Source organism: Theobroma umbraticum, unplaced genomic scaffold (genome assembly GCF_002168275.2).
Source record: "Theobroma umbraticum cultivar Fairchild unplaced genomic scaffold, ASM216827v3 scaffold_50.0, whole genome shotgun sequence".
In the NCBI taxonomy this organism is placed as follows: Eukaryota; Viridiplantae; Streptophyta; class Magnoliopsida; order Malvales; family Malvaceae; genus Theobroma; species Theobroma umbraticum.
In genome coordinates, this window is record NW_018397261.1 from 2253437 (window position 1) to 2275142 (window position 21706).

Below are 21706 nucleotides of genomic sequence, written 5' to 3' on the forward strand. Positions count from 1 at the left end.
ATAAAATACTTTCATCGTCTCCAAAATCCAGTGCACATCCATTGTTCTAAAAAGGAAAACTACTAATCTCCGATTTCATACCTACTCATTTATCACATCTCATTTCTCATTGGCATCTCTACAAATTGCTAAATGGCATTGTTCTGGCGCATACATTCGAGTTCTAATTGAGAGATAAATAAATATAATAATTAGCCGTGATATTCTAGGGCCTTGAATTTATTATAATATTAATTCTGTCTGTCTGTCTTTAAACAAATATACCCAGCTCCAAGCTTATATTTCTCATGCCGCTTAAGGTAACATGGGAAAAAGAAAACATAAGCTCCAAAAATTGAAGAATGAAAAGAAAATTCAAGTAACAATGTTGATCAAAGGGTTAAATATAAATCTGTCTGAGCAAAAGTTGTAAATTGATTAAAAGAGAAAAGTGAAGTGTTATAATTATAATATGACGATGGAATCACTTGCTCTAATAAAAAGTAGATTATCCATTAATTACATCACAACCAAGTATCATTTACGCATGTATTCCATAATTCACCAATCAATCTAGTAACTGCCCCAAGTGCCAAGGTAGAAGTGGTTGGTGGAAGTAGATTTGATTAATCCCAGCAAGCGAACAGTGGTTCCTCCTCCTTGTCCACGGGCGACCATATCAATGGAGAAAGTGAGTACTCTTCAAAGGCTCCTCACATCACATACACATATGGCACTACCCTTTTGCAATTTTCAAAAGATTAGAAAGAACGGCCACAAGGCCAAAAGACAAGTATTGCAAATGCCAAATTTACCCAAAGAATAGACCAAGATATTTCTGTTTGAGATTAAATTTTTGGGACCCGCGGGCCATTCCTGGGTTAGGTCTAAAGAGTTGACATTGTCCCTCACCAAAATATTAGAATGAACAAGAAAAAGGTTCCCTTTTTTATAAAAGAAATAAAAGTTAAACATGTGCAAAGCTGTGGAAATTGACCATTTTATTTATAAATGGAGGGAGGGAGAAAGGTGAAGATTGTTCTTCTAAGAGACTTAAATCTGTTTACTCAAATACCCAAGTTTTGGCTTGGGACTTTACAATTTTTCAAGTGATTATATATATAAATATATTTCAATAATATTATATGTATATAAAGCTTTGCCGGCCCTCTCAAGACAACCGTTTTCTAAGACTCCCCGCCATTAAAGTCCAAAAAAAAACAAAAACCCATTATTCAGGTGGTCTATTTTTCATATTAGGAATTTCGGGTACATGAAATGGACTAAGTTGGTGGTGTTGGCCGGGTCAGTTGGTCCACAGAAAATAAAAGTCATACCAGTAATTTTATCTCATCCTCTTTTTTTTCTTTTAAAAGGAGAAAATTTTTTAAAAATGATATTAGTAGTAATGTGTTTGTTGTTAGTATTTTGAAAAGCCATTTGTTTGTTTTTATTGAGAAAAAGCAAGAAAAAGAATTAGTAACAGGGGTGGATGCAGGTGAATGCTGCCTGTGTAGATAACAGAGTAACGGGTCTTAATCTTCCAAGGAATCCAATCTCTGAGATTCAACCAAAACAAAAAAACATCTTCTTTGAAACTTGGGTCTGCTAGATTTTGCTTCATAGCTTAACTGATTCTCGAAAAAGAGAAAAAAGAAAAGAAAAGGAAGTAAGCACCTTTTTTTCCTTTTTATCTTCTTGTTATAGTTGAAGCAGCAAGAGCCAATTTTATCAGCTTCATTTTGGGTGCAATGGGGTTCCGTCATTCAATGGGTTTTGCATTGCTGAGGTTGTTTTCACATTGGTAAAGCTTGGATTTTTATATCATTTTTAGAGATGGGTTGTTGTTTTTAGGGTTGTTGCTGTTTGTGACGTCTAAGCTGTTTGTCTTAGGAAATGGGATTTTGTTCATTTATGGGTTTGGCTGTCTATAGTTTGCGTCCTGTTGAATAAAGTTTATGTTTTTGACAGCTAATCAGGCTGCTGATGTTTGTGCCGTAGTGTTTGATTGTCTGAAGATTGTAGATTGAGGAAACTCAGTTTTGTTCGTTCCTTTAGTTTTATATTGGCTGGTTTATTATTCATTGTCTTCGTTAAGTTCCTGGAATTGATTGTTGAGTTGGAGGAGTTTCCATCCTAGCTTGCACATTGTTTTCTGTTATATGAAAAGTTCTTGTCAGGGAGACAAAAGAGAAAATCTGTTTTCGTTAAATTGGCGCTGTACTATAATTCAATAAGATTTCTCATTCTCTACTTGATTGTTGTGCTGAAGCGTGTAAGGCCAAAGATATTTTCTTTTCATACTTGGGTTCATGGAAATTGTTGCTTTGAGGTTTTGGGTGTTGAGAATTGAAATAAAGGTAAACTTTTGTGCTGTGGAACTTGGTTAGTCTCTGAAATTTATGTGGACGAGCAGAAATGGATTCATGGCTTGTTGCAGCAGCAGCAGCTGCTGGATATTTTGCTAAATATTGGAAAAATCTTTCGAAGGATAGGAATGGCTTTCCAGAGTTTTCTTCTGAGGATTCAAGAATTGGAAAGGCTGATACTGGGAAGGGTCCCTTTTGCAAATCATCTCGGAGAAGGAAACTACTGGAAGATGTTTCTCCAGATGCAAGAGAGGTTTCAGATAGGAAAGTTTCGGATATTGACCATTTAAATGTCACTTCAGCTGCAGAAGTGGATTCCTCGATCGGATTTTATGGTGAAAAGGTGGGAAGCTTGGGAAATCACACAGATCATAATGTAATTTCTCTATCAAGTTTAGCACCTGGATTCTTGACAAATGAAAACCTAAGAGAAGATGAATGTGGAAAGGAGTCTGGTGCTGATAGTGGTGGTAATTGTGCTAAACCTTCTATCACTACAATGGACTCTTTTAGTGATTCTATGAGGAAAAGAAGCTCTCTTAAAACTAATATTTCATATGGATGTTTACTTAAACCTCTAACTTCCCTAGATAGTTGCCTCATGGCTCAGCTATATATGCAACATGTTAAAATGGAAGAGTACGTACTTAGTTCCCTTCCATCGCTATCAACACCAACCTTGAGACCATTGGTGATAACTGATGGAAGTCGAATAATCAGCAGAGCAAGTCATGATTTTTCTGGTGGATCAAATGTAACTGGGGACAATAAACTGCATAATGAAGCCACTCTCAAAAAGAGTGGATATGTGCTTGGGATTCCTCCATTGCCAAAAATTGAGTCTTTGGATCTCCCCAAGAAGTTGAAATTAAAGAGAGGAAGTGGGCGCAATGGAAGACTGAGCATTCCTTGCAAAATTGGTACTGAAAAGCAGTTTCATTCACAACAAGGTACTGTTCTTACATTGTTATGAATATCGCTATTACCTTTTATGTCAATGCTATTTTGGAAAAATGAGGGGGTTTCTTAATGCTAGCCTATGCTTAGAAGTCAAATAAACATTTCATTTGATTAAAGTAAAAATGGAAGTCATTCTTACTATTGAATGCTATTCTTTGTCAGATTATTGGCTTTCTTGCTAAATATGTTAGATATTGAAAGAGAAGTAATTCAAAAATATGTACTTACTGTTGGTTAAATAGGGAGTGCAAGCATGCTACCATCATATCTGCTTATGTGAACACAGTTACACTTGCCATATTCAGTCGTATCAATGTGATTTCTTTTTGTTGGCCATTACTTATTTATTTATTTATTTATTTTTGGTTGTGGGGCAGGCATTTTTGGGGTGGTTAACTCTAGTTGGACCTTCCAGAGTTCAAAAAAGACAAGGAATAATTAGTAGGATCAATTGCCTTTTCTCCATCTTCGTCATGAGTTAAACAGCATTAGAAACTGTTTCTTATAATTTCATTCCATGTTACTCGGACTCAAAGCCAGAGTCATATGTGGGTATGTGTTCAACACATGTGCATTCTATTTTTTCTAAGTTTTCCCTTATATTTGGAGGGTTAGACCTCCATACCCATGTCAGTCGGAAATGTGTCGGACAGGGGTAGTTCAGGGAAAATAAGAGTCAGAGGGATGTTTAATGCCTCTTGAAACAATTCTTTATTTTGGTATCTGATAAATTCTTCTCCAAATTCAGTGATTTATGAGAGGAGCTTAAGCTTGATGCAGAAGAACATGATTTGCCAATAAATTTTATTTATTTATTTATTTATTCTACATTTTGGATATAAATATGTCTCCCTTGCTTCATTGCACCAGAAGCAATAGTATTTTACACTCACTTGTTATGTTAGATGTAAGCCATGTATTCACTAATATACAAGGTCTATATATATATATACTTTTAGCACTAGCAAGAAAAGCAGTGGACACTTTTTTGATGAATAGGCACCCTAGTCTTCTGTCAAGATTTTTTTAATATTTTATTAATTCATTATACTTATGATATTTCTCTTGTAGTCTAGGCAACTGCATGTCCTAAACCTTTTGTACTTACCAGGTTCACATCATGGAGTGATTCTATTTTGCCTTGGGATTTCTATTGGTTTAATATCGTCTTACATGGGAAATAGAAGGGAAGTGGACAAATTGAGAGGGTTGTTAAAGCAGACAGAGAACTTGGTTCAGGATCTACAAGAAGAACTTGAGATGAAAGATTCATTGACAGTGAAGGAGCTAGCTAATGAGAATTATGAATCACGGGAGACATATGACAATTCATTTCATGACAGGGCAACAAATTCATGTTCCCTTGAACAGAATATAGATAATTCTACAAGATATGATGGTAAAGAATTATATTATGAAAAGGTAAAGGAAAGCTCAGAGTCCATAAGTAAAATTGAAGCAGAGCTTGAAGCTGAACTTGAGAGGTTGGGACTAAACATGAATGTATCTAATATGGAGAGAAGATTATCTGATCTCGTTGAGGTAAGCTTGTATCTATCTTGGCATTCCCTTGAGCTCTTTGGATGGTCTCATGAATGCTTTATTTGTTGCATTTGCATCAGCCTTGTGTATGACTGCGCCAGTTCTTGTATGGCATTTTTTCAGTTTCTTTTTTAAATATCATGGGAGGATTATTCAGTTCGCTAAAGACCACTATCAAAAATTGATACCGACAACTTCAATTTTTTATTATCTTGTGTACTCTGCAAATGTCTCTTGAGAAATTACTATGAAACTATGTTGATTGAATCTTGTGAGAATGCAATTTTCTGATTGTAAATTTAATATTTCGTGTTCAATTTCAAATCTTGAAAACTGGAATATTTGGTCATGTAATTTGCTTGTTTGATGCTGGATGGAACTTTATATGTTTTGTAGTAGTTAGAAACCAGAAGGGCAAGACTTGGGTAAAGGTCCTTAAGTCAAAGTTTGTGAGGCTCCTTATTAAAAACAATAAAATAAAAACTAAATTTGAAAATTCAAACCAATAGATTGAAAGACTCTTATTACATAGATAAAGTATATAAAATTTCAAATAGTTTGAATATATTTTGATATTTTATTAAAATAGGCATTTTCATTGAAAATTTGGACAAAGTTTGTACCATTCAATAAACATCGATCAAAGTTTGTGCATACATGCTATTTTTAATTAAATTTTTACATATTATTGATCTTCTCACTAGACTCTATCAATCTATCAGTTTAAATTTTGAAATTTTAGTTTTTATTTAATCATTTCAAAGAGAAGCCTTTGGAACTCCTAAGGAACCTCACCTAAGTTCTCTCCAAAACCACGAAGTCCAAGAATTATCAGAATGAAATGATAGAGATCAGGATGCAACCTCTTCCTTGTTGGATGAGGCAATGGTTCAAACGTTTGTCAATGTGTTATTCACAAAGGAGTGGGGAAGGCATTGCCATTATTAGACTAATGAAGCATAAATTTCTTGTATGAATATCTTCTGATTTTAGATGATAATTTCTCTTGCCAGAGGAAGCTGAGTAAAAGCACCGTTTCTTAATCACTGTCGTGGTGTGCAGCTTGTTTAGCATGTGATATCTTCTATTAGAGTTCTTTTTCTTTTTAAATACTATGAAAGATACGTTTTATACTTTTTGTTTCTCACTTTATTATGTAGTTTGTTTCCCATGAAAGATGGTTTTTGTCCTTTTTTGCTGGAGGCTTATGTAGTTGCATATTTCTCCAAATGTTTAACAGGTAGATGTAGTGCATATCAAACAAAAACATTTGGGTTAATTTGCCTCTTATTGGAATTTTGTTTCAAGGTTGTCAAATTGTTTTTCATTTGCATATTTCTAAGGATTACCTCTTACCAATAGATATGACTGTCATGGCTGCTTGATTCTTTGCACATGACATTGCTGTGTGTTGACTGTTTTGAATATTTTATAGGAGTTACAAGCAAATAAAATAAGCAAAACATGATGGAAAGGCAGAAACCTTTCATTGTGAATTTATTCTGAGAGAAGTATAGTCTTTTCTTCCTATATATATAGTAAGAAAATAGTTGTCTATTTAGCTTTGGTGATTTTACTTAGCTGTTTGCTGTTGCATTTATTTTTTTCCTTCCACCCAACCTTGCTTGTATGTCCAAATGATACAGCTAAAAATTCATGCAGCTTGACCCAGATTTTGTAGCGGATTTTGCTGAAGGTGAATTGAGATCTGACAAGGTCAAGGATCAGGCTCTTGTCCAATCTGTGCCAAATGAAGATAGAAGTGGCACCTCAACTACTCACTCCGGAAATTATGCATTCTCACCTCGAGAGTTGAGCTTGCGTCTGCATGAAGTTATTCAATCAAGGCTTGAAGAACGTGTACAGGAACTTGAGACAGCCCTCCTGAACAGCCAGAGGAAGGTGAAACTAATGGAACCAGTGCCTAACAACTCTTTGAAGATATCTGGCAGTGAATGGAAAAATTCCTCCACCCCAGAGAGTCTGACTAACAAAGAGTTTGATTGCATGTCCAAGCCTCTAGTTATGAATTTATCAGGGGAAGCTCTAGATGCATACAACGAGGCTTGTGAAGAGTTGTTAAAGGTTGATGAGTCAGAAGAGGAGGATGCACCATCAGATCATTATCAAAATAACCACCATCATGAGGAGCTGCATATGTTTGATGGAAACATGTCATGGGGTGGTCAAAATACCGGAGACGGTTCACTGCCAAATCCTACGCACCATGCAATGAATATATCAGAGGAACCTTTTCCTGGTCAGGGAAGAATATTGGAAGAGCATTCCTCAAGGGTCCAGGAATTACTGGACATTGGTGTAAGTGAAGATGAATCTAGTGATTGTGATGATGAGATGGAGAAACAACTGATACAGCAGATTGTGGAAAAAACCAAGAAAGGATCTCCTGTACTGCTAAATGCACAGAGGATACTGTTTTCTATGTATGAAATTTAACACTCAGATTAAAATGATAAAAAATGGGGAAACTAAAATTTTTGTAGTGCATACATATAGAAGTACTTTGTATTCTTAAGCGAGTAATTACCCATTCACTTTTTTGATTCGCAACCTCTATTGTCCATACTTCACAAAGAGAAATTTACATTATTAACAACTTATATCGACTTACAGATTTTGTTTAGGGAAAGAGAAAACTCAAACCATCCTCCTTGACTTGAACAGAAAAACATCCAATATTCAGATACAAGCCAACAAGAGGGAACAAAAATTCTTGAATCAAATTTTGTTTATTTACTCAGTAATAATATATTGTATACCGAATAAAATTCCACAAATTTCATGACTAATGACTCCAACCGGCCACCTCTGCAAGAGTGTTCCATTGTGTGCGTGTGTGTGTAGTTGAGACATGAGAGAGAGACAGAAGGATGAATAAAATTGAAGCAACAGCCTGAAAGTTAAAATTATTTTCCCAAGGAATAATCAGTTTTCTCTATGAGAAACACTCAAAAAAGCATCAACGTCTACAAAGACGAGAGTCACATAAATGACAAATAAAATAGTTCAGAGAAAGAGTGATGATAACTAATAACTATAAACCAAAACAATCTACTTTTAAAGCAGGGTAGAAACAAGTTGTCCATCCAACCGAAAACACTTATTTCATGCCCTTTTGGCAAAGTCTCCACTATCATCCTCATCATCCCTGAAGTTCTCATTCAGAGGATCATTTTGGTCAAAACCTCTGGCTGCTTCCTCTGTGTGGCCATCTTCAGCACTATCAAGTTGATCACCACCACCAAATCCCATATTGTCACCTCCAGAAGCACCAGTAGCAAAACTATCACTGCCGCCACCGCCACCGGCAACATTGAAACTCCCACTATCATAAGAGTTTGCACCAGATTGACCAAAATTATTTCCATAGCCAACACCACCAGTGCCATAGTTATCACCACCACCTGGGGCTCCATGGTTACCAGTGTCACCACTGTTACTCCCATATCCAACATTACCTCCATAATTTCCAGAAGAGGAACCAGCATTTCCACCATAGCCGCCGCCACCTCCATAGTTACCACCACCATAACTGCCACCACCATAGCTGCCGCCACCATAACCACTATTAAAACCTCCACCTCCAAAGTTATAACCTCCACCTCCAAAGTTACGAGGAGGTCGCTCAGCAGCATAGTTTACTCTTACTTGACGGCCATGAAGAACCTGCAACAAGAATTCAGACAGACAAATACCTATCAACCAAAAACTCCCACAAATCGTTCCTACATACATAGAGGAGCTATAGCCTTTGTGTAAAATCCAACATGGTGGACAATGATAAACTATTTTTTAATGCATTTTATTTCACTAGACAAATTAACCCCAAAACGATGATAAAACTATGCATGACAAATCTACACTACTTAGACTTAAATGTGCAAATTAAGGCCTACATGTATTTTTTTAAGTAAAGAAAATTATTCATAATCTAGAGTGTGAGACCATTAAGCAAACTTAATGCAAATCTTGTACAGAATGGAACAAAGAAATGAAACACATCTGACTGAAAAGAATTAAGAATTCTTCTTTTAGTAGCAGATGTGAAAGTGAACCAAATAAGATGGCAAGGGCACACTAGCTATAACATGAAGATTGAGGTCAAGACAGAGGAGACACTATGTTTTGAGACACCAATAGTGATTTTGACAGAGCATTAATTAACATATAAATAAATTGTTTAGATGCCATAATTTCAAATCTACAAGTTTGAACAAGAGGGTGATCAACTGGTCAAATATTTCTGCTTCAAATTCTCTGGAAAGGGGCTTCGATGAAATTCGCAAGAACAATGTAAGAACTTTTGCCAGAGTTCCAGCACCACGAAAAGAACAAAAGACGCAGGAGGATTACAAAATGCAAAGAAGTGCATTGCATCTACATCAATAGCACTTTATATTCTAATTTTGGTCTCTCTGTACAGGGTTGTACACATCTATAACAATGTTGCATTTTCACCCTTCTGGTTTAGACGATGAAATAAAGCACTCTAACCAATTCCATATCTATTGAATGGAAGTTGATAAAGTCAACTTTTATCAAATTTTTTTAAGGAGGAAGATCAATGTGTGGATATTTCCATGACCACCAATATCAAAGAAATAAGTAATTGCTCAAAAAACAAAATAATATTACCTGTCCATCCAAGGCCTGTAATGCACTAGAAGCATCCTCAGTACTGGTGTAAGTGACAAAGCCAAATCCTCTGGACCTGCCTGTTTCTCGATCCACAATCACTCTTGCTACAATAAATATCAAATTAATCAGCACTTATTACAAAGTCAAAACCGGTGAACAGCAAACAAACTCAAATGCAATTCTGAAATTCAATAATTAAAAAAACCAACAAGAGGAAAAATCTGGAAGTACACCAGTAGCACAAGCACCCAGACATGAAAACTCAAAGTTAAAAACAATTATTTATTTCCAAAGTAGTTCATAGATGACATCTAAGTGTCCACCCTGCATATGTTTTATACTCAAAAACAGAAACTAATACAGTACTTGAAACAACATGTAGAGAATGAAATTCAAGCATCTCAAGACTTTTCAATCCCCTTTATCATGACACCAAGGATCATTCATAGTAGCATACCTTCAATAACTTCACCATATTTGCTAAAAGCCTCTTTCAGACTTTGGTCATCTGTCTGGTATGAAATACCTGCAATTAAAAAAAAAATTACAAGAAGACCTAAAAGGACAAGGGAAGATGGTTTGATGCTACAATGGAGAGGAAAGATGGATGCACCTCCCACAAAAAGTTTCGAGCTTGGCGAGGTTGACATGCATCTAAAAACTTGAAAGAGGCCTGGTCTTGATGCAGACAACTGAGCATTGATCTGCGTATTTGTGGTTTGCCTAAGTATATTTCCAATTTTACTGAAGAAAGCCATTGTTACAACCTGAGAAAAAGTTAGATTTAAAAAAATATAGGTTCAGATTCAGCCAATGAAATTGATAAAATAAAATGACAAAAAGCTACTACCTTTTACTTCTTAAAAAAACTTACTTGTGGTATAACAATGGAACTAATAAAATACCAGCGGCAAACAAAATAACAAGCTATAATCTACTGCTTTGGGTAAAATCAAACTTTAATAATTATATAGAAAGTGCAAAAAAAAAAAAAAAAAGAGGTGGTTACTACAACAATCACTCTTATATTGTACTTACAAGATAGCTTCTAAAGCAATATAAAAGGAAGGGCCACCACCTATTAAGAAACCAGAAAAATAACAAAAACTAATCAAAACATGTACAGTATTTTTGCTAGGAACAATATTATGAGGGCAAAATCTTAAAGCATACTCACAGACGAACCTATTTTACACGATTTAAACTTTAAACCCAAAAACCAAAAATTATCAAAATCTTGATTTTTCTAAAACTACGTGTATTTTCGAGCTCAAACAGCACAACAAAAAATAACAACAGTTAAATACCCATTTTCAATCATTCCCAAAAACCAACCATTGATCTTAAGCAACAAAACAACAACAATCCAAGTCTATCATTATATATTAATACAAAACGTCGATACAGGAATTTGATACTTAAAAAAAAACTTTAACGACACATCACCTAAAGAAACCCTATCAAAGAAAATAAACGAAAAGCCAAAGGAGCAGATCAACAATGAAAAATGAAAAGAGAGTAAGGGAATAGAAAGTTTAGGGCTTTTCTTAAGCCTACCCTACTGTTTATTGCAGCGAGAGAATGAGACTCTGCTTCGTATTTCTTCGCAGCTTTCTTTCCCAGGGTAAAACCCTCGGGGGGGGGTTTATGTAGACGGTGCGGCGTTCAGATACCAGATATTTGTGATGAAATTGTGTGGGACGTGGGACTTTATTATTGGGCTGTGTTTTTGGCCTTAGTAACAGCCGGAAAATGTCTCATTTTTCCTTTTTGAGTTTTTCTTTTCATATCATGGTAACATTTGTAAATTTTTCAAAGGGGCAATGGACTGGGCATTTTTATCCATTATATAATTTATTAATATTAATACATAAATACTAGTAAACAGGTTTTTTTTTTAATATTTCATACCTAAGAAAACCTCTCTAAAGTATATGTGATAATGATATGGTCACAGTAATATTAGTGTTTGTAAGTCAGCGAGAGTATCAGTGTAGTTCCTAAATTGTATTGCACAATGCCTTCGTTTCAAAGTAACAAGCAGAAGAAATAGAAATTCCCGATTAAAAATGTTGCAGCCGTGGCTCAATATAATATGAACTCTGTTAAGATAATTACACAGATTAAGAGTTATACAATAATTCTGATAATTAATTAAAATTAAATTATGAATAAGGTTAAGATTAACTTTATATATATATATATTTATAACCTATTGTATATAGTATATTTCTCAATATATACAATTTAAATTTATAAATTTATATTATATAAAATTTTTCTTTTTTGTAATTAATTGGATACGAGTAATGTGATTATTGAAAAAGTAATTGAAAAAAAAAATAAGATTATTATGTTTGATTTACAAATATTTTATTAAAAATATTATGTTAATTTTTAAATTTGTATCAAAATGAGCGCTCGTAAACATTTAACTTGTAATATTCTAAAAAAGTAGATGGTAATATTGTTGAAAAGTTTGTTAATCATAATAAGTTGGCATTAATAATATAGTTTGAGTACCCATTTACTATTTTTTTTTATATATAAAATTTCAATGATGATAAAGTATTATTTCTCTTTCATTTTTATAGCATGATATCTAAACCCTAAACCCTAATTTCCCTCTAAACCCTGTCCAAAGTCCACATATTTTTGGAAAATATTACCTCATTCATGGCCCCCTGTGCTTCTTTATTTGGTTACACTGCTCGCTTCTCTCTTTCAACTGTAAAATTTATAATAATTAATTTCATAAAAGGTCGACATATTTAAAAATAATTAAATTATGAATATTATGATTTTGTATTAATATAAATTTGACAACATATTATTTAGATTCTTATTTTAGTTTATGAAAATTGAATTTAAATGTTAGTTCACAAATTAATACTACAGTCTTTATTCATTTTTTATTTAATCTAAATTTCATTTTTATAACTATATTTTAGTTTTTTTTTCAATTAAATCTATTTACATCTCATTGTAATATATATATATATATATTTTTGCATAACTTAGTTGGTTATCGGTTATTTTGTAAGTAGTTTATACTTTATACTACATAATTATTGATATTATATATTTTTTGAATTGAAAGAAGAAAATTTTGAATTTTATTTTTTAAAGGAAAAAATTATGTATTAATTTATAATTCAAACACGATGATATAATTTTTTTTTAATTAAAAGACAGTTTGAAACTAATAAGGTAAGGTACAACCCAACTTTCCACAACAAACTATTATAAAAACAAACGAATCCAATACATTACTCGTATTGCGTTTTAACAGTGATTTCCAGTCTACGAGTAATTAAAAAGGAGAAGGCATCATGTCATATGATGTAAAGCTAATTAATTTCATAAATTTTTTAATAATGTTAATAAATCAATTGTTAAATTTAACAATTTATACATATTTAAAAACATGTAAAATTTTAAATAAATTTGATATCTTTATTATATTAATCAATAACGTTAAAATTTTTTGATTTGTAACTAACATTCAGGATTTTGTTGTATAAAATAAATAAATGAATAAATAATTTAATTAATTTAAAATTTAACATAAAATATTAAAATTAAATTTGTCAAAGTAAAATGTTAAACACCCAGCGGAAGCAGCTGTGACGTCCGGTTAATGGTCAAAAGCGAGGCAATGTTAACAAACAGTCAAACCCACGCCTTTAAATTCCCATTATTCAACTCCTACAAGAAATCAAAAACAAAACAAAAAGAGTGTAACAATGAAATTGTGAAGTACAGAATTAAAGAAAAAGAAAATCCTAGCCGTATATTTTCCACGAAATTTACATGTCTCTCCAGCCGCTTTCAAAACCCTTCGCCAACGTTTCCTTTTTATTTTTATTTTTATTGTTTTGCAAATTTGGTTATGCATCTACCACTTTTATGTACTTTCGTTTTGGGTTTTGTTGAGACAAAAATCTCCTAGCCATGACTTGTGTTTCTCTTTCTCTTTTGAGAATTGGATGTTGGTTTGACTTTCTTTTTCTGGGTGTGATGCTCCAATTCGACGATATCAAGGAAATCAAAATTTAAGGTTGGGTGTTTTTTATTTTAAACTATTTTGTAGGTGAGATTAAATTTTTTATATATATGGGTCTTTGAAGGTTCTTTCAAGTTTGCTTCTTTGGCCAATTTCTTCATATGGGTTCTTTAATTTAAAGTTCTGTTTTATGATTAAATGTTTATAAGAATAGCAAAAAGTTTGGAATTTTGGTTGATTTGATGATCAAATCCATTTTCGCTTGATTGTTTTCAGCTATTTCAAGCTTCATCTTTTATTATGAGCTTTTCCATCTTTTTTTATCCCTGGCGTTGCTTAGGATAGTTTAGATGGGTAAGGTGGAAAAACAAAGCTTCCTTTTGTTCTTCCAGTTCCATCTTGTTCAACCTATGTGCTAAGAGGAGCATCTTACTCACTTTTGATTTAGCTGGGGTGGGGAGTTGTCTATTTGATTCATATCTTGAGTTCGAAAGCATTGAATTGTATAGATCGGCTCTTGATCCTATCTGGTGTTTATTGAACCCAAATCCTGGTCTTTGCATCATGTGAAGTTGTGTATGGTTTTGGCAAGGAGATGGTTTAGGTTCTATGTATCACCCGAGGGGAAGTTTTGGCCTGGATTGATTGCCTGGGCAGTTAATTGGTGTTCAGTCAAATAGTTGATTTGATCTTCTTCTGTTTGTTGTGTAATTTTCTTCTGATATGGACGAACGTCAATCTGCTGTCCCAACATATGAAGGAGATCTTCATGTGGTTGCTGCTGCTCACCATATTGTCAAGGCATTAGGAGCAGCTAAGAATCTTAGTCATGATTTAAGGAAAATCCTTATCGATCTTGATACCCACTTGTCAATGATAACTTCAAATATAGACAGCAAAGGAGGAAGAGGATTTTTTGATGTTGAGGAGCGACTTAAACAAGCAGAGAGAAAGATTGTGAGTTGGGAATCAGATCCAATGATGATATGGGATTCTGGACCTAGGAAAGCTTCTGAGTATCTAGAAGCTGTGAATGAAATTCAAACGCTGATTGATGGTTTACGAGGCTTGTCTGTGAATGAAAATAGGAAACAGAAGGAACTTCTTCACCATGCAGCGGTTGTTCTGCAGATGGCAATGTCAAGTCTTGAGGAAGAGCTTGTTCATATACTTGTTCAACATAGGCAACAGTTTGAGCCCAAACAAATGTCTTCTCATTCTAATCGAAAGGATGTTGTTTATGACGAGTCATTTGTTTCAGTTGAGGATGAACCAGCTGAGGAAACATCCGGAAGAAACTGTAGTAGTGATGACAGCAGTGAATATATTGTAGATTTGGTCCATGCAGATGTAATTCCTGATATCAAGTCCATTGCAAAAGTTATGTTTACTTCAGATTACAGTCAGGAATTTTGTGAAGCTTTCATTGGTGTGCAGAAAGAAGCATTGGAGCAGTATTTTGCCACTATTGAAGTGGGAAAACTGAGCATTGAGGATGTGCTCAAAATGGAGTGGACTAGCATGAGTAGTGAGATGAATAAATGGACCTGGTCTATGAAGATCATCTTTCGGGTCTATCTTCCTAGTGAAAAATGGCTATGTGACCAGGTCTTAGGGGACTTTGGATCCGTTAATCCATTGTGCTTTCTTGAGATCTCAAAGTCAACAATTCTTTGCCTCTTGAACTTTGGTGAAGCCATAGCAATGGGGCCTCATCAACCTGAAAAGTTGCTTCGCTTGCTTGACATGTATGAGACTTTGGCAGATCTTCTTCTAGATATAGATACATTGTTCTCAGAAGAGGCTGGTTCTTTTCTGAGGATTGCATTCCATGAGCTCCTGGAGAGATTGGGTGATTCTGCTGCAGCGGCATTTAAGGCATTTGGAGTTGCTATTTCTTCTAATAGATCCTTATACCCCTTCCCTGGAGGTGGAGTTCATCCTCTCAATAAATATGTCATGAATTACATCAGGATGTTCCCTGAATATTGCAACACTCTTAATTTGCTTCTCAAGGACCAAGATGCAGATGCCACAAATCCAGTAACTGAGCCTGAGTATGGGCAGAATGTCTCAATTTCCACGTCTTCGCCAGTTGTTTGTCACCTTCGATCAATTACAAGTTCTTTGGAGTCCAATCTTCAGAAGAAATCAAAACTGTACAAGAATGAGGCTTTACAGCATATTTTTTTGATGAACAACGTCCATTACATGGTTCAAAAGGTTAAGGGCTCTGAACTCAGACTCTTCTTTGGAGATGAATGGATTCGTAAGCATAATGCAAAGTTTCAGCAGTATGCAACGAACTATGAGAGAGCTACCTGGAGTTCAGTCGTGTCTTTGCTCAAGGATGATAATCCAGGTTCAAGTTCCATGTCAAAGTCCACTTTCAAAGACAGGTGCAAGGGCTTTAGCGTTGCTTTTGAGGAGGTATACAAAAGCCAGACAAGTTGGTGTATCCCAGATCCTCAGCTTCGTGAAGATTTGAGAATTTCAACGTCGCTTAAAGTTGTCCATGCATATCGAACTTTTCTTGGGAGAAACCCTGCTCATATTGACGACAAATGTGTTAAGCATACTGCAGAAGATGTGGAAAAATTGCTCTTGGACCTTTTTGAAGGGTCACCAAGATCATTGCGCAGCTCGCGCAGATGGTGAAGACTTAAGGTCTTAAGTTTCAGGCTTTCAGCCATTCGTTTCTTTCTCACTCCTTTTCCTGATAAAGTCATGATTGTCATAGATGTAAATGTGCTTGTAAGTAACATGTCTACTTCCAAAATTTCTGTTTCTCCTGTTGTAATATCCACAATTGGGTCTCTGATTGCATACGAGTGGCTGTGCCTGTGCTTCTCTTGGCTTTAAATAACATGGTTAGCTCTCATGCAAGCGGCAAGCTATACTTTTATGGCGAACTCAATTCTAGGCGCATGATCCAGCTTATTCTCTAGGTTCACTGTTGCGTTAGAATTGTTTTTGTTTTTTGGAAGATTGGTAGTATTTTTCTGCTCGAGGATGTGAGTATACTTACTACAGAGTACATATATGTGTGCAGATTCCACTAAATTGTAATGATGAGGAAAGGAAAAAGTCAACTTCCCATTATCTCTGGCTTAGATTGACAAGAATCTGAACCTTTCATAACTACTTTAATTTTGGGTGGGACGCATTGATGCCTCACTTAGTTGCATGAGGTTTATGATGTTGATGAACAGTTGAGGAGGCATTGTAGTTCCCATCAATGAGAAAGGACAGTTGCATTGAAGGTATAAATGTGCATGTGCGCAATGTAAGTTATTGGTTGGGTGTTGGTTGCATTTTAATAGCGTTTCCTTCCAGCCATGGCTTCCAGTAGACGAGATCTCTTGTTAATTGTAGTCATTATCAGGGTATTCCTGATGAATTCTTAAGAGACGATGCAGGCCTACCTGTAGAAAGTACTACAATTTGCATAAGACTGGAAAGGGTAAACGTTGCTTTTGCCTTTGAGATGTGCGTTCAAGTCCCATTCACGGGAAATGGGCACACTGGTTAACACAAATGTCTAGCTTTCAGATTTTTCTAACATCCCAATTCTACAGCACAGAACCACAGTATATTGTTGTAAGTTGCATTCATCTCTGCCTCCAACATCCAAATCATGATGTTTGAGAGCAGATGTGTCTCCTACAGCACAAGTCCGTGCCCCATTTTTGTGCTATTATCCACTGATCCGAGCGCTTCATGCATTAATCAAGATCTTTCACACGATGGAACAAGCCATGACCACACTCTCCTTCACCTCCATAATCATTATCAACATATTTCGCAACCTTCTTTGGCGCTTACTAGAGTCCAAATTCTGTTAATTCCCCTCAACCATCTCTGAGGACTCCTTAACAATCTCCATTCTACCCCATACTTAAATTTCAATGCAGGCCAACGAATAAAGACTACAGCCTAACACGTTGGGACTTTACTGAAAGTTTAAGGTCCCTACTTCCTACATCCTAATTTGCAGTATTAGTGAGAATAATTTCCGAACCACCCAAACTATAGGAAAACTTGTGACATATAAACACTCAACTAGAATAATAAAATAAGAAACAACAAATCTGCAACTCTTCCAATCTGTTTTGCAACAGAAATATGCTAACCAGAACACAAGTTTTAAACTGCTTAGAACCTTTCACCCATCCAGGAGCACAAGCTTCCATATAGATCTGGAAGAAGAGGGAAGCTAAAGCATGGTAAATAAAACTACACACTTCCCTCATGGACAAATTAAGTTACATCCTCCCCACCCTTGAAGAAGAACAGCAAGAAGAAGTCAACATAAGATGGGAAGCCTAAAAGCAATAAGTGTTAACCATCTTCATATCTTTTTAAATTTCATTTGCAAAGTTTAGCACTTTATTTGCAAAATATAGGTCAAAACAAACATGAGTAATAGCATGTAGCTTAAGCTAGCTATAGTTAAAAATTATTCACTTTCAAGGGGAAAAAAGGTAAAATCACTTTTAATAAGGAAGTGAGGCATCCAATTAGTTAGAGCCAAAGTGCAAATAGCAGTTGAGAATGTGAAGCTTTAGAAAGTAATGACACCTACGGCAAAAGAAGAACCCATCAAGGTGCATAAACTTCATGAATCAAAACTCTCGTCTCTTCAAATCCAAACTTCTGCCAACTTTCAAATATGCTTGAAGGTACCTTTTGAAATACCTCCGTAGATTGATTCAATTTCCCTTTCAAGTTTCAAGAGCACCAAGACTAATGATTACCAAGTTTTTCTTCTCTACTTTTCTTCTTCCATGGCATTTTCTGTTGGATGCTCCTCAAATTGCTAACTAGCTCCCACCTTAATACTAATTTGGGTTCTCTTTTTGGTAAACAGATATCAATTCATCTTCATTTCCTTAAAAAATTTATTTAGAGCACTTACTTTAGATTCCAACTTCAAAAGATAGATTAACACTGTTGACATATAGATTCTGCAAGATTTCAAGAAAGTCATTTTAACATTTTTCACCAACTTTAATACCAATAAATAAATCCTATAAGCAAGCATTAAAAACTTGATGAAGAAATAATGAATCATAACAATTGATCATGAACTTAGTGAACTGTATTCTATGACTTAAGTGTTAAATAATTATATTTTAAAACATCACAAGATTCAAAGAACATTGTACAATGAAAACTTCAAGCAGGAACCTTGTTAAGAAATAAAACAACACACCTAGTGCTATTGACACAGGAAGAGCAGGTAGAGCTTTCTGATAAAATGCCAATAGCATCAATGTAATGCCCAGACCAGCTACAATAGCGAGATAACATGCATACACTGCCATAAAATCATACATTGCAGCCCTACCAACTAACACGCTGTAGAAGATAAAGTCCCCCAATCCAAGCTTGATAGCACCAGATGAACCCAACCCCATGCCCTCTAGCACCAAGCTTTCAGCTGACGTTCCATCTTGACCATTCATTCGATGATCAATTAATGGTGCAGAAAGCTCAGCATCCCTTTCTGAAACCTGCCCCTCTTCCACTCTAGCAATTCTTGTGTCATTATGGCTGCTCTGAACAGTACCAACACTGGAGTTTGCATCAGAAACGACATTGCCATTCAAATTCAAATTATCCTCCAAATCCTGCCTAACATTTCGCCTTTCTCTCCATACCCTCCTTTGAACCGTATTCTCCCCTGAACCTGAATCACGATGAGTAACAGGCCTTGCCTCATAAACCAAAGCTGGGATATCTTCATCCCTAGACACAGCCAGCTCTACAAGAAGCCTTAAGGGGCCAACAGGCAACAATACCGCTGCAAGATCATACAATGCCATAGCAACCAATAACACCCAAGTAGTCCATTCAGGCAAAAGAGTAAACCAATAGGCAACCAACATTCCAATCAAAACCAAGTACCCTTGTGTCACAAAAATTGCCATTTGGGACATAAACACAGCCAAAACACCAACAGCAGCAAAATTAAACAGAACCACCAAAAAGGTAATACAATCAATAGGAACGCTGAATTTCTCAATAAAAATCAAGGCAATTTCACCACCCATGAATCCCAAGACAACAAAAGAAGAGAAACCCATATATATTTTCAAGAACTTAGTGCATCTAAGGTAAAAAAGGAGCACCAAAATGAAGGTGACAACGGTGACAACAGCTACAAAAGCTAATGAATTCAAAAGGGCACCTACGAATTTGTCCCAAGACGAATCTGAGCTGGTTTCTGCGTATGCTATGGTTGCAATCGATGTTACTGAAGTTGATGAATTTGAGTTAAGAATTGAGACCAAGAGGACAACTAGGAACATGCAGATTGAAACAGGGGCTAGGATTCTGATGATTTCTTCTCCTAATGAATCAAGGAGGGTTTTGGGTCTCTGGTTTTGATCCATCTGGGTGGCAAATTTGGGATCAAGTTTGAATCTCGGGGGGTTCAAGGTTATTTGCTAGGGATGTTGATATAAAAATACTAAACTCTGCAGGGTCCGTTTTATTCATATTTGACCAGGGTATGGCGGAAGAAAGGACCCATGAAACGTTGACTGTGATGACATTTTGGGTAGTAACATTAGCGGCTGAAACTGAGCGTGCGACTGTTTCACTTTCACCTATTAATTAAATATTTCCCTTTCTTTTTCTTTTTCTTAGCAAGAGGAGTATTTTTTTTAATTAAACATTTATATTTTAAATTGTTAACTAAAACACAGTATAGTAAATTATAAATTATGAAGTCCTTTTTCCCTTGTTGAATTCCACTGATTTTGCTTTATCTATTTACTAGTATTTTGTGCTTGAATTTTTTGAAATTCCAAGTAACTTTGCTCAAAACTTTTTATTTTGTAATTTGTATATGAAAATACACAATCTTTTTCCACATTGATTTTGACCCATGAATTTATATTCAAAATGATTTGGAAGATGAAGATTTAAATTTTCAATTATTTTTTAAGTGTGAATTTACTATTGTATGATATTATGTTAATCGTAAATAATAAATATTGGTACTTGGTAGCCATTGTTTACGTCAAAGAAAAATATACTAATACTAAGGGATCGCATATAGGTGGAAAGAAATTTGAAGGCTAAAAGCCCCAAATAAGATTTATTCTATTTCAAAAAAATTTTGTCTTGTTATGAAAAATTAACTTTATAAGAACAAATAAAAATAACTTAAAAGAATATTTATAAAGAAGAAAGAAAGTATTTAGAGGAGAAAAGAAATCTTATTAAAATATGTATACAAATGAACTAAAAGAAACCTATTTATAAGTAAATAACACATTTACAAGATGAGGATAACACTTAGAAATTAGATATATTATATCCTAATCTAATCTGATTTACATCAAATCTAAATATAGATAACATAAATGGATATTCACAAAATATTCATAACACTCTCCCTTGAATATCCATTATATTAAGAATATACCTCATTAAAACCTTATAAGAAAAAAGCCTCATAGGAAAAAATTCAAGTGAAGGAAAAAGAATACATAATTCTTTTCAAGAATACATAATTCTTTTCAAGAATGCACTTATGAAATACTGCCTCATTAAAAAACCTTATCAAGAAAAATCCAATGAGAAAAAACTTGATGAAGGAAAAAAGAGTATAATGCGTATTTTACTCCCCCTGACAATTGCATTATTTAAGATCTTTAAAATGGCGTATCCCGATCTTTTGTACCAACTTTTTAAATGTTGCAGTAAGAAGGGCTTTAGTAAACAAATCTGCTAGATTGTCACTTGAACAAATTTGTTGAATACTAATATCATCCTTTTCTTGGAGATCATGAGTGAAAAGAATTTTGGTAAAATATGTTTTGTTCGATCGCTTTTATTGTATTCTTCCTTTAATTGTTTCTACGAGCAATATTATCCTCATATAATGATGTTGGAATTTCTTTCTTGGTTGGCAAAATACACATTTCTCGAACATGTTGAGTTACTGATCTTAACCAGACACATTCACGACTTGCCTCATGAATTGCTAAAATTTCTGCATGGTTAGAAGAAATAGCAACTATAGTTTATTTTACAGAATGCCATGAAATAGTTGTACCTCTATATGTGAATACATAACTTGTCTAGGATCGAGCTTTGGCTGAATTTGATAAATATCTTGCATCTGCATAACCGATTAAATCTAATTTTGATGCATTTGAATAGTATAAGCCCATAT

The 21706-nt window shown here is 34.7% G+C and overlaps 4 protein-coding genes across 9 annotated transcripts; 2 read left to right on the forward strand and 2 right to left on the reverse strand.

Annotated features, from left to right (window-relative positions):
• Positions 1-1160: 1160 nt before the first annotated feature.
• On the forward strand, positions 1161-7416 carry LOC110417551 (uncharacterized). The gene is made up of 3 exons (XM_021429942.2): positions 1161-3298; positions 4420-4850; positions 6513-7416. The coding sequence occupies exons 1-3, from the start codon at positions 2398-2400 to the stop codon at positions 7305-7307; spliced, it is 2127 nt and encodes a 708-aa protein (XP_021285617.1). The 5' UTR covers positions 1161-2397; the 3' UTR covers positions 7308-7416.
• Positions 7417-7751: 335 nt separating this feature from the next.
• Positions 7752-11195, reverse strand: LOC110417552 (uncharacterized). 5 transcript variants are annotated; one of them, XM_021429943.2, is made up of 6 exons: positions 11067-11178; positions 10548-10587; positions 10123-10276; positions 9967-10035; positions 9507-9613; positions 7752-8537 (listed from the first exon to the last, which is right to left on the reverse strand). In XM_021429943.2, the coding sequence occupies exons 3-6, from the start codon at positions 10265-10267 to the stop codon at positions 7977-7979; spliced, it is 882 nt and encodes a 293-aa protein (XP_021285618.1). In that variant the 5' UTR covers positions 10268-10276; positions 10548-10587; positions 11067-11178; the 3' UTR covers positions 7752-7976. The 5 variants fall into 5 exon arrangements, with proteins under 5 accessions (XP_021285618.1, XP_021285620.1, XP_089639878.1 ...); XM_021429945.2 differs by having other exon boundaries at positions 11072-11130; XM_089783752.1 differs by lacking the exon at positions 11067-11178 and adding an exon at positions 10956-10974.
• A 2019-nt stretch (positions 11196-13214) lies between these two features.
• EXO70E2 (exocyst subunit exo70 family protein E2) lies at positions 13215-16617 on the forward strand. Its single transcript, XM_021430995.2, has one exon. It carries the CDS (start codon positions 14239-14241, stop codon positions 16171-16173), a length of 1935 nt encoding a protein of 644 aa, XP_021286670.1. The 5' UTR covers positions 13215-14238; the 3' UTR covers positions 16174-16617.
• A 1385-nt stretch (positions 16618-18002) lies between these two features.
• Positions 18003-20026, reverse strand: PS2 (Presenilin-2). 2 transcript variants are annotated; one of them, XM_021430747.2, is made up of 2 exons: positions 18731-20026; positions 18003-18482 (listed from the first exon to the last, which is right to left on the reverse strand). In XM_021430747.2, exons 1-2 carry the CDS (start codon positions 19911-19913, stop codon positions 18460-18462), a joined length of 1206 nt encoding a protein of 401 aa, XP_021286422.1. In that variant the 5' UTR covers positions 19914-20026; the 3' UTR covers positions 18003-18459. The 2 variants fall into 2 exon arrangements, with proteins under 2 accessions (XP_021286422.1, XP_021286421.1); XM_021430746.2 differs by lacking the exon at positions 18003-18482 and having other exon boundaries at positions 18607-20026.
• Between the last annotated feature and the right edge of the window lie 1680 nt (positions 20027-21706).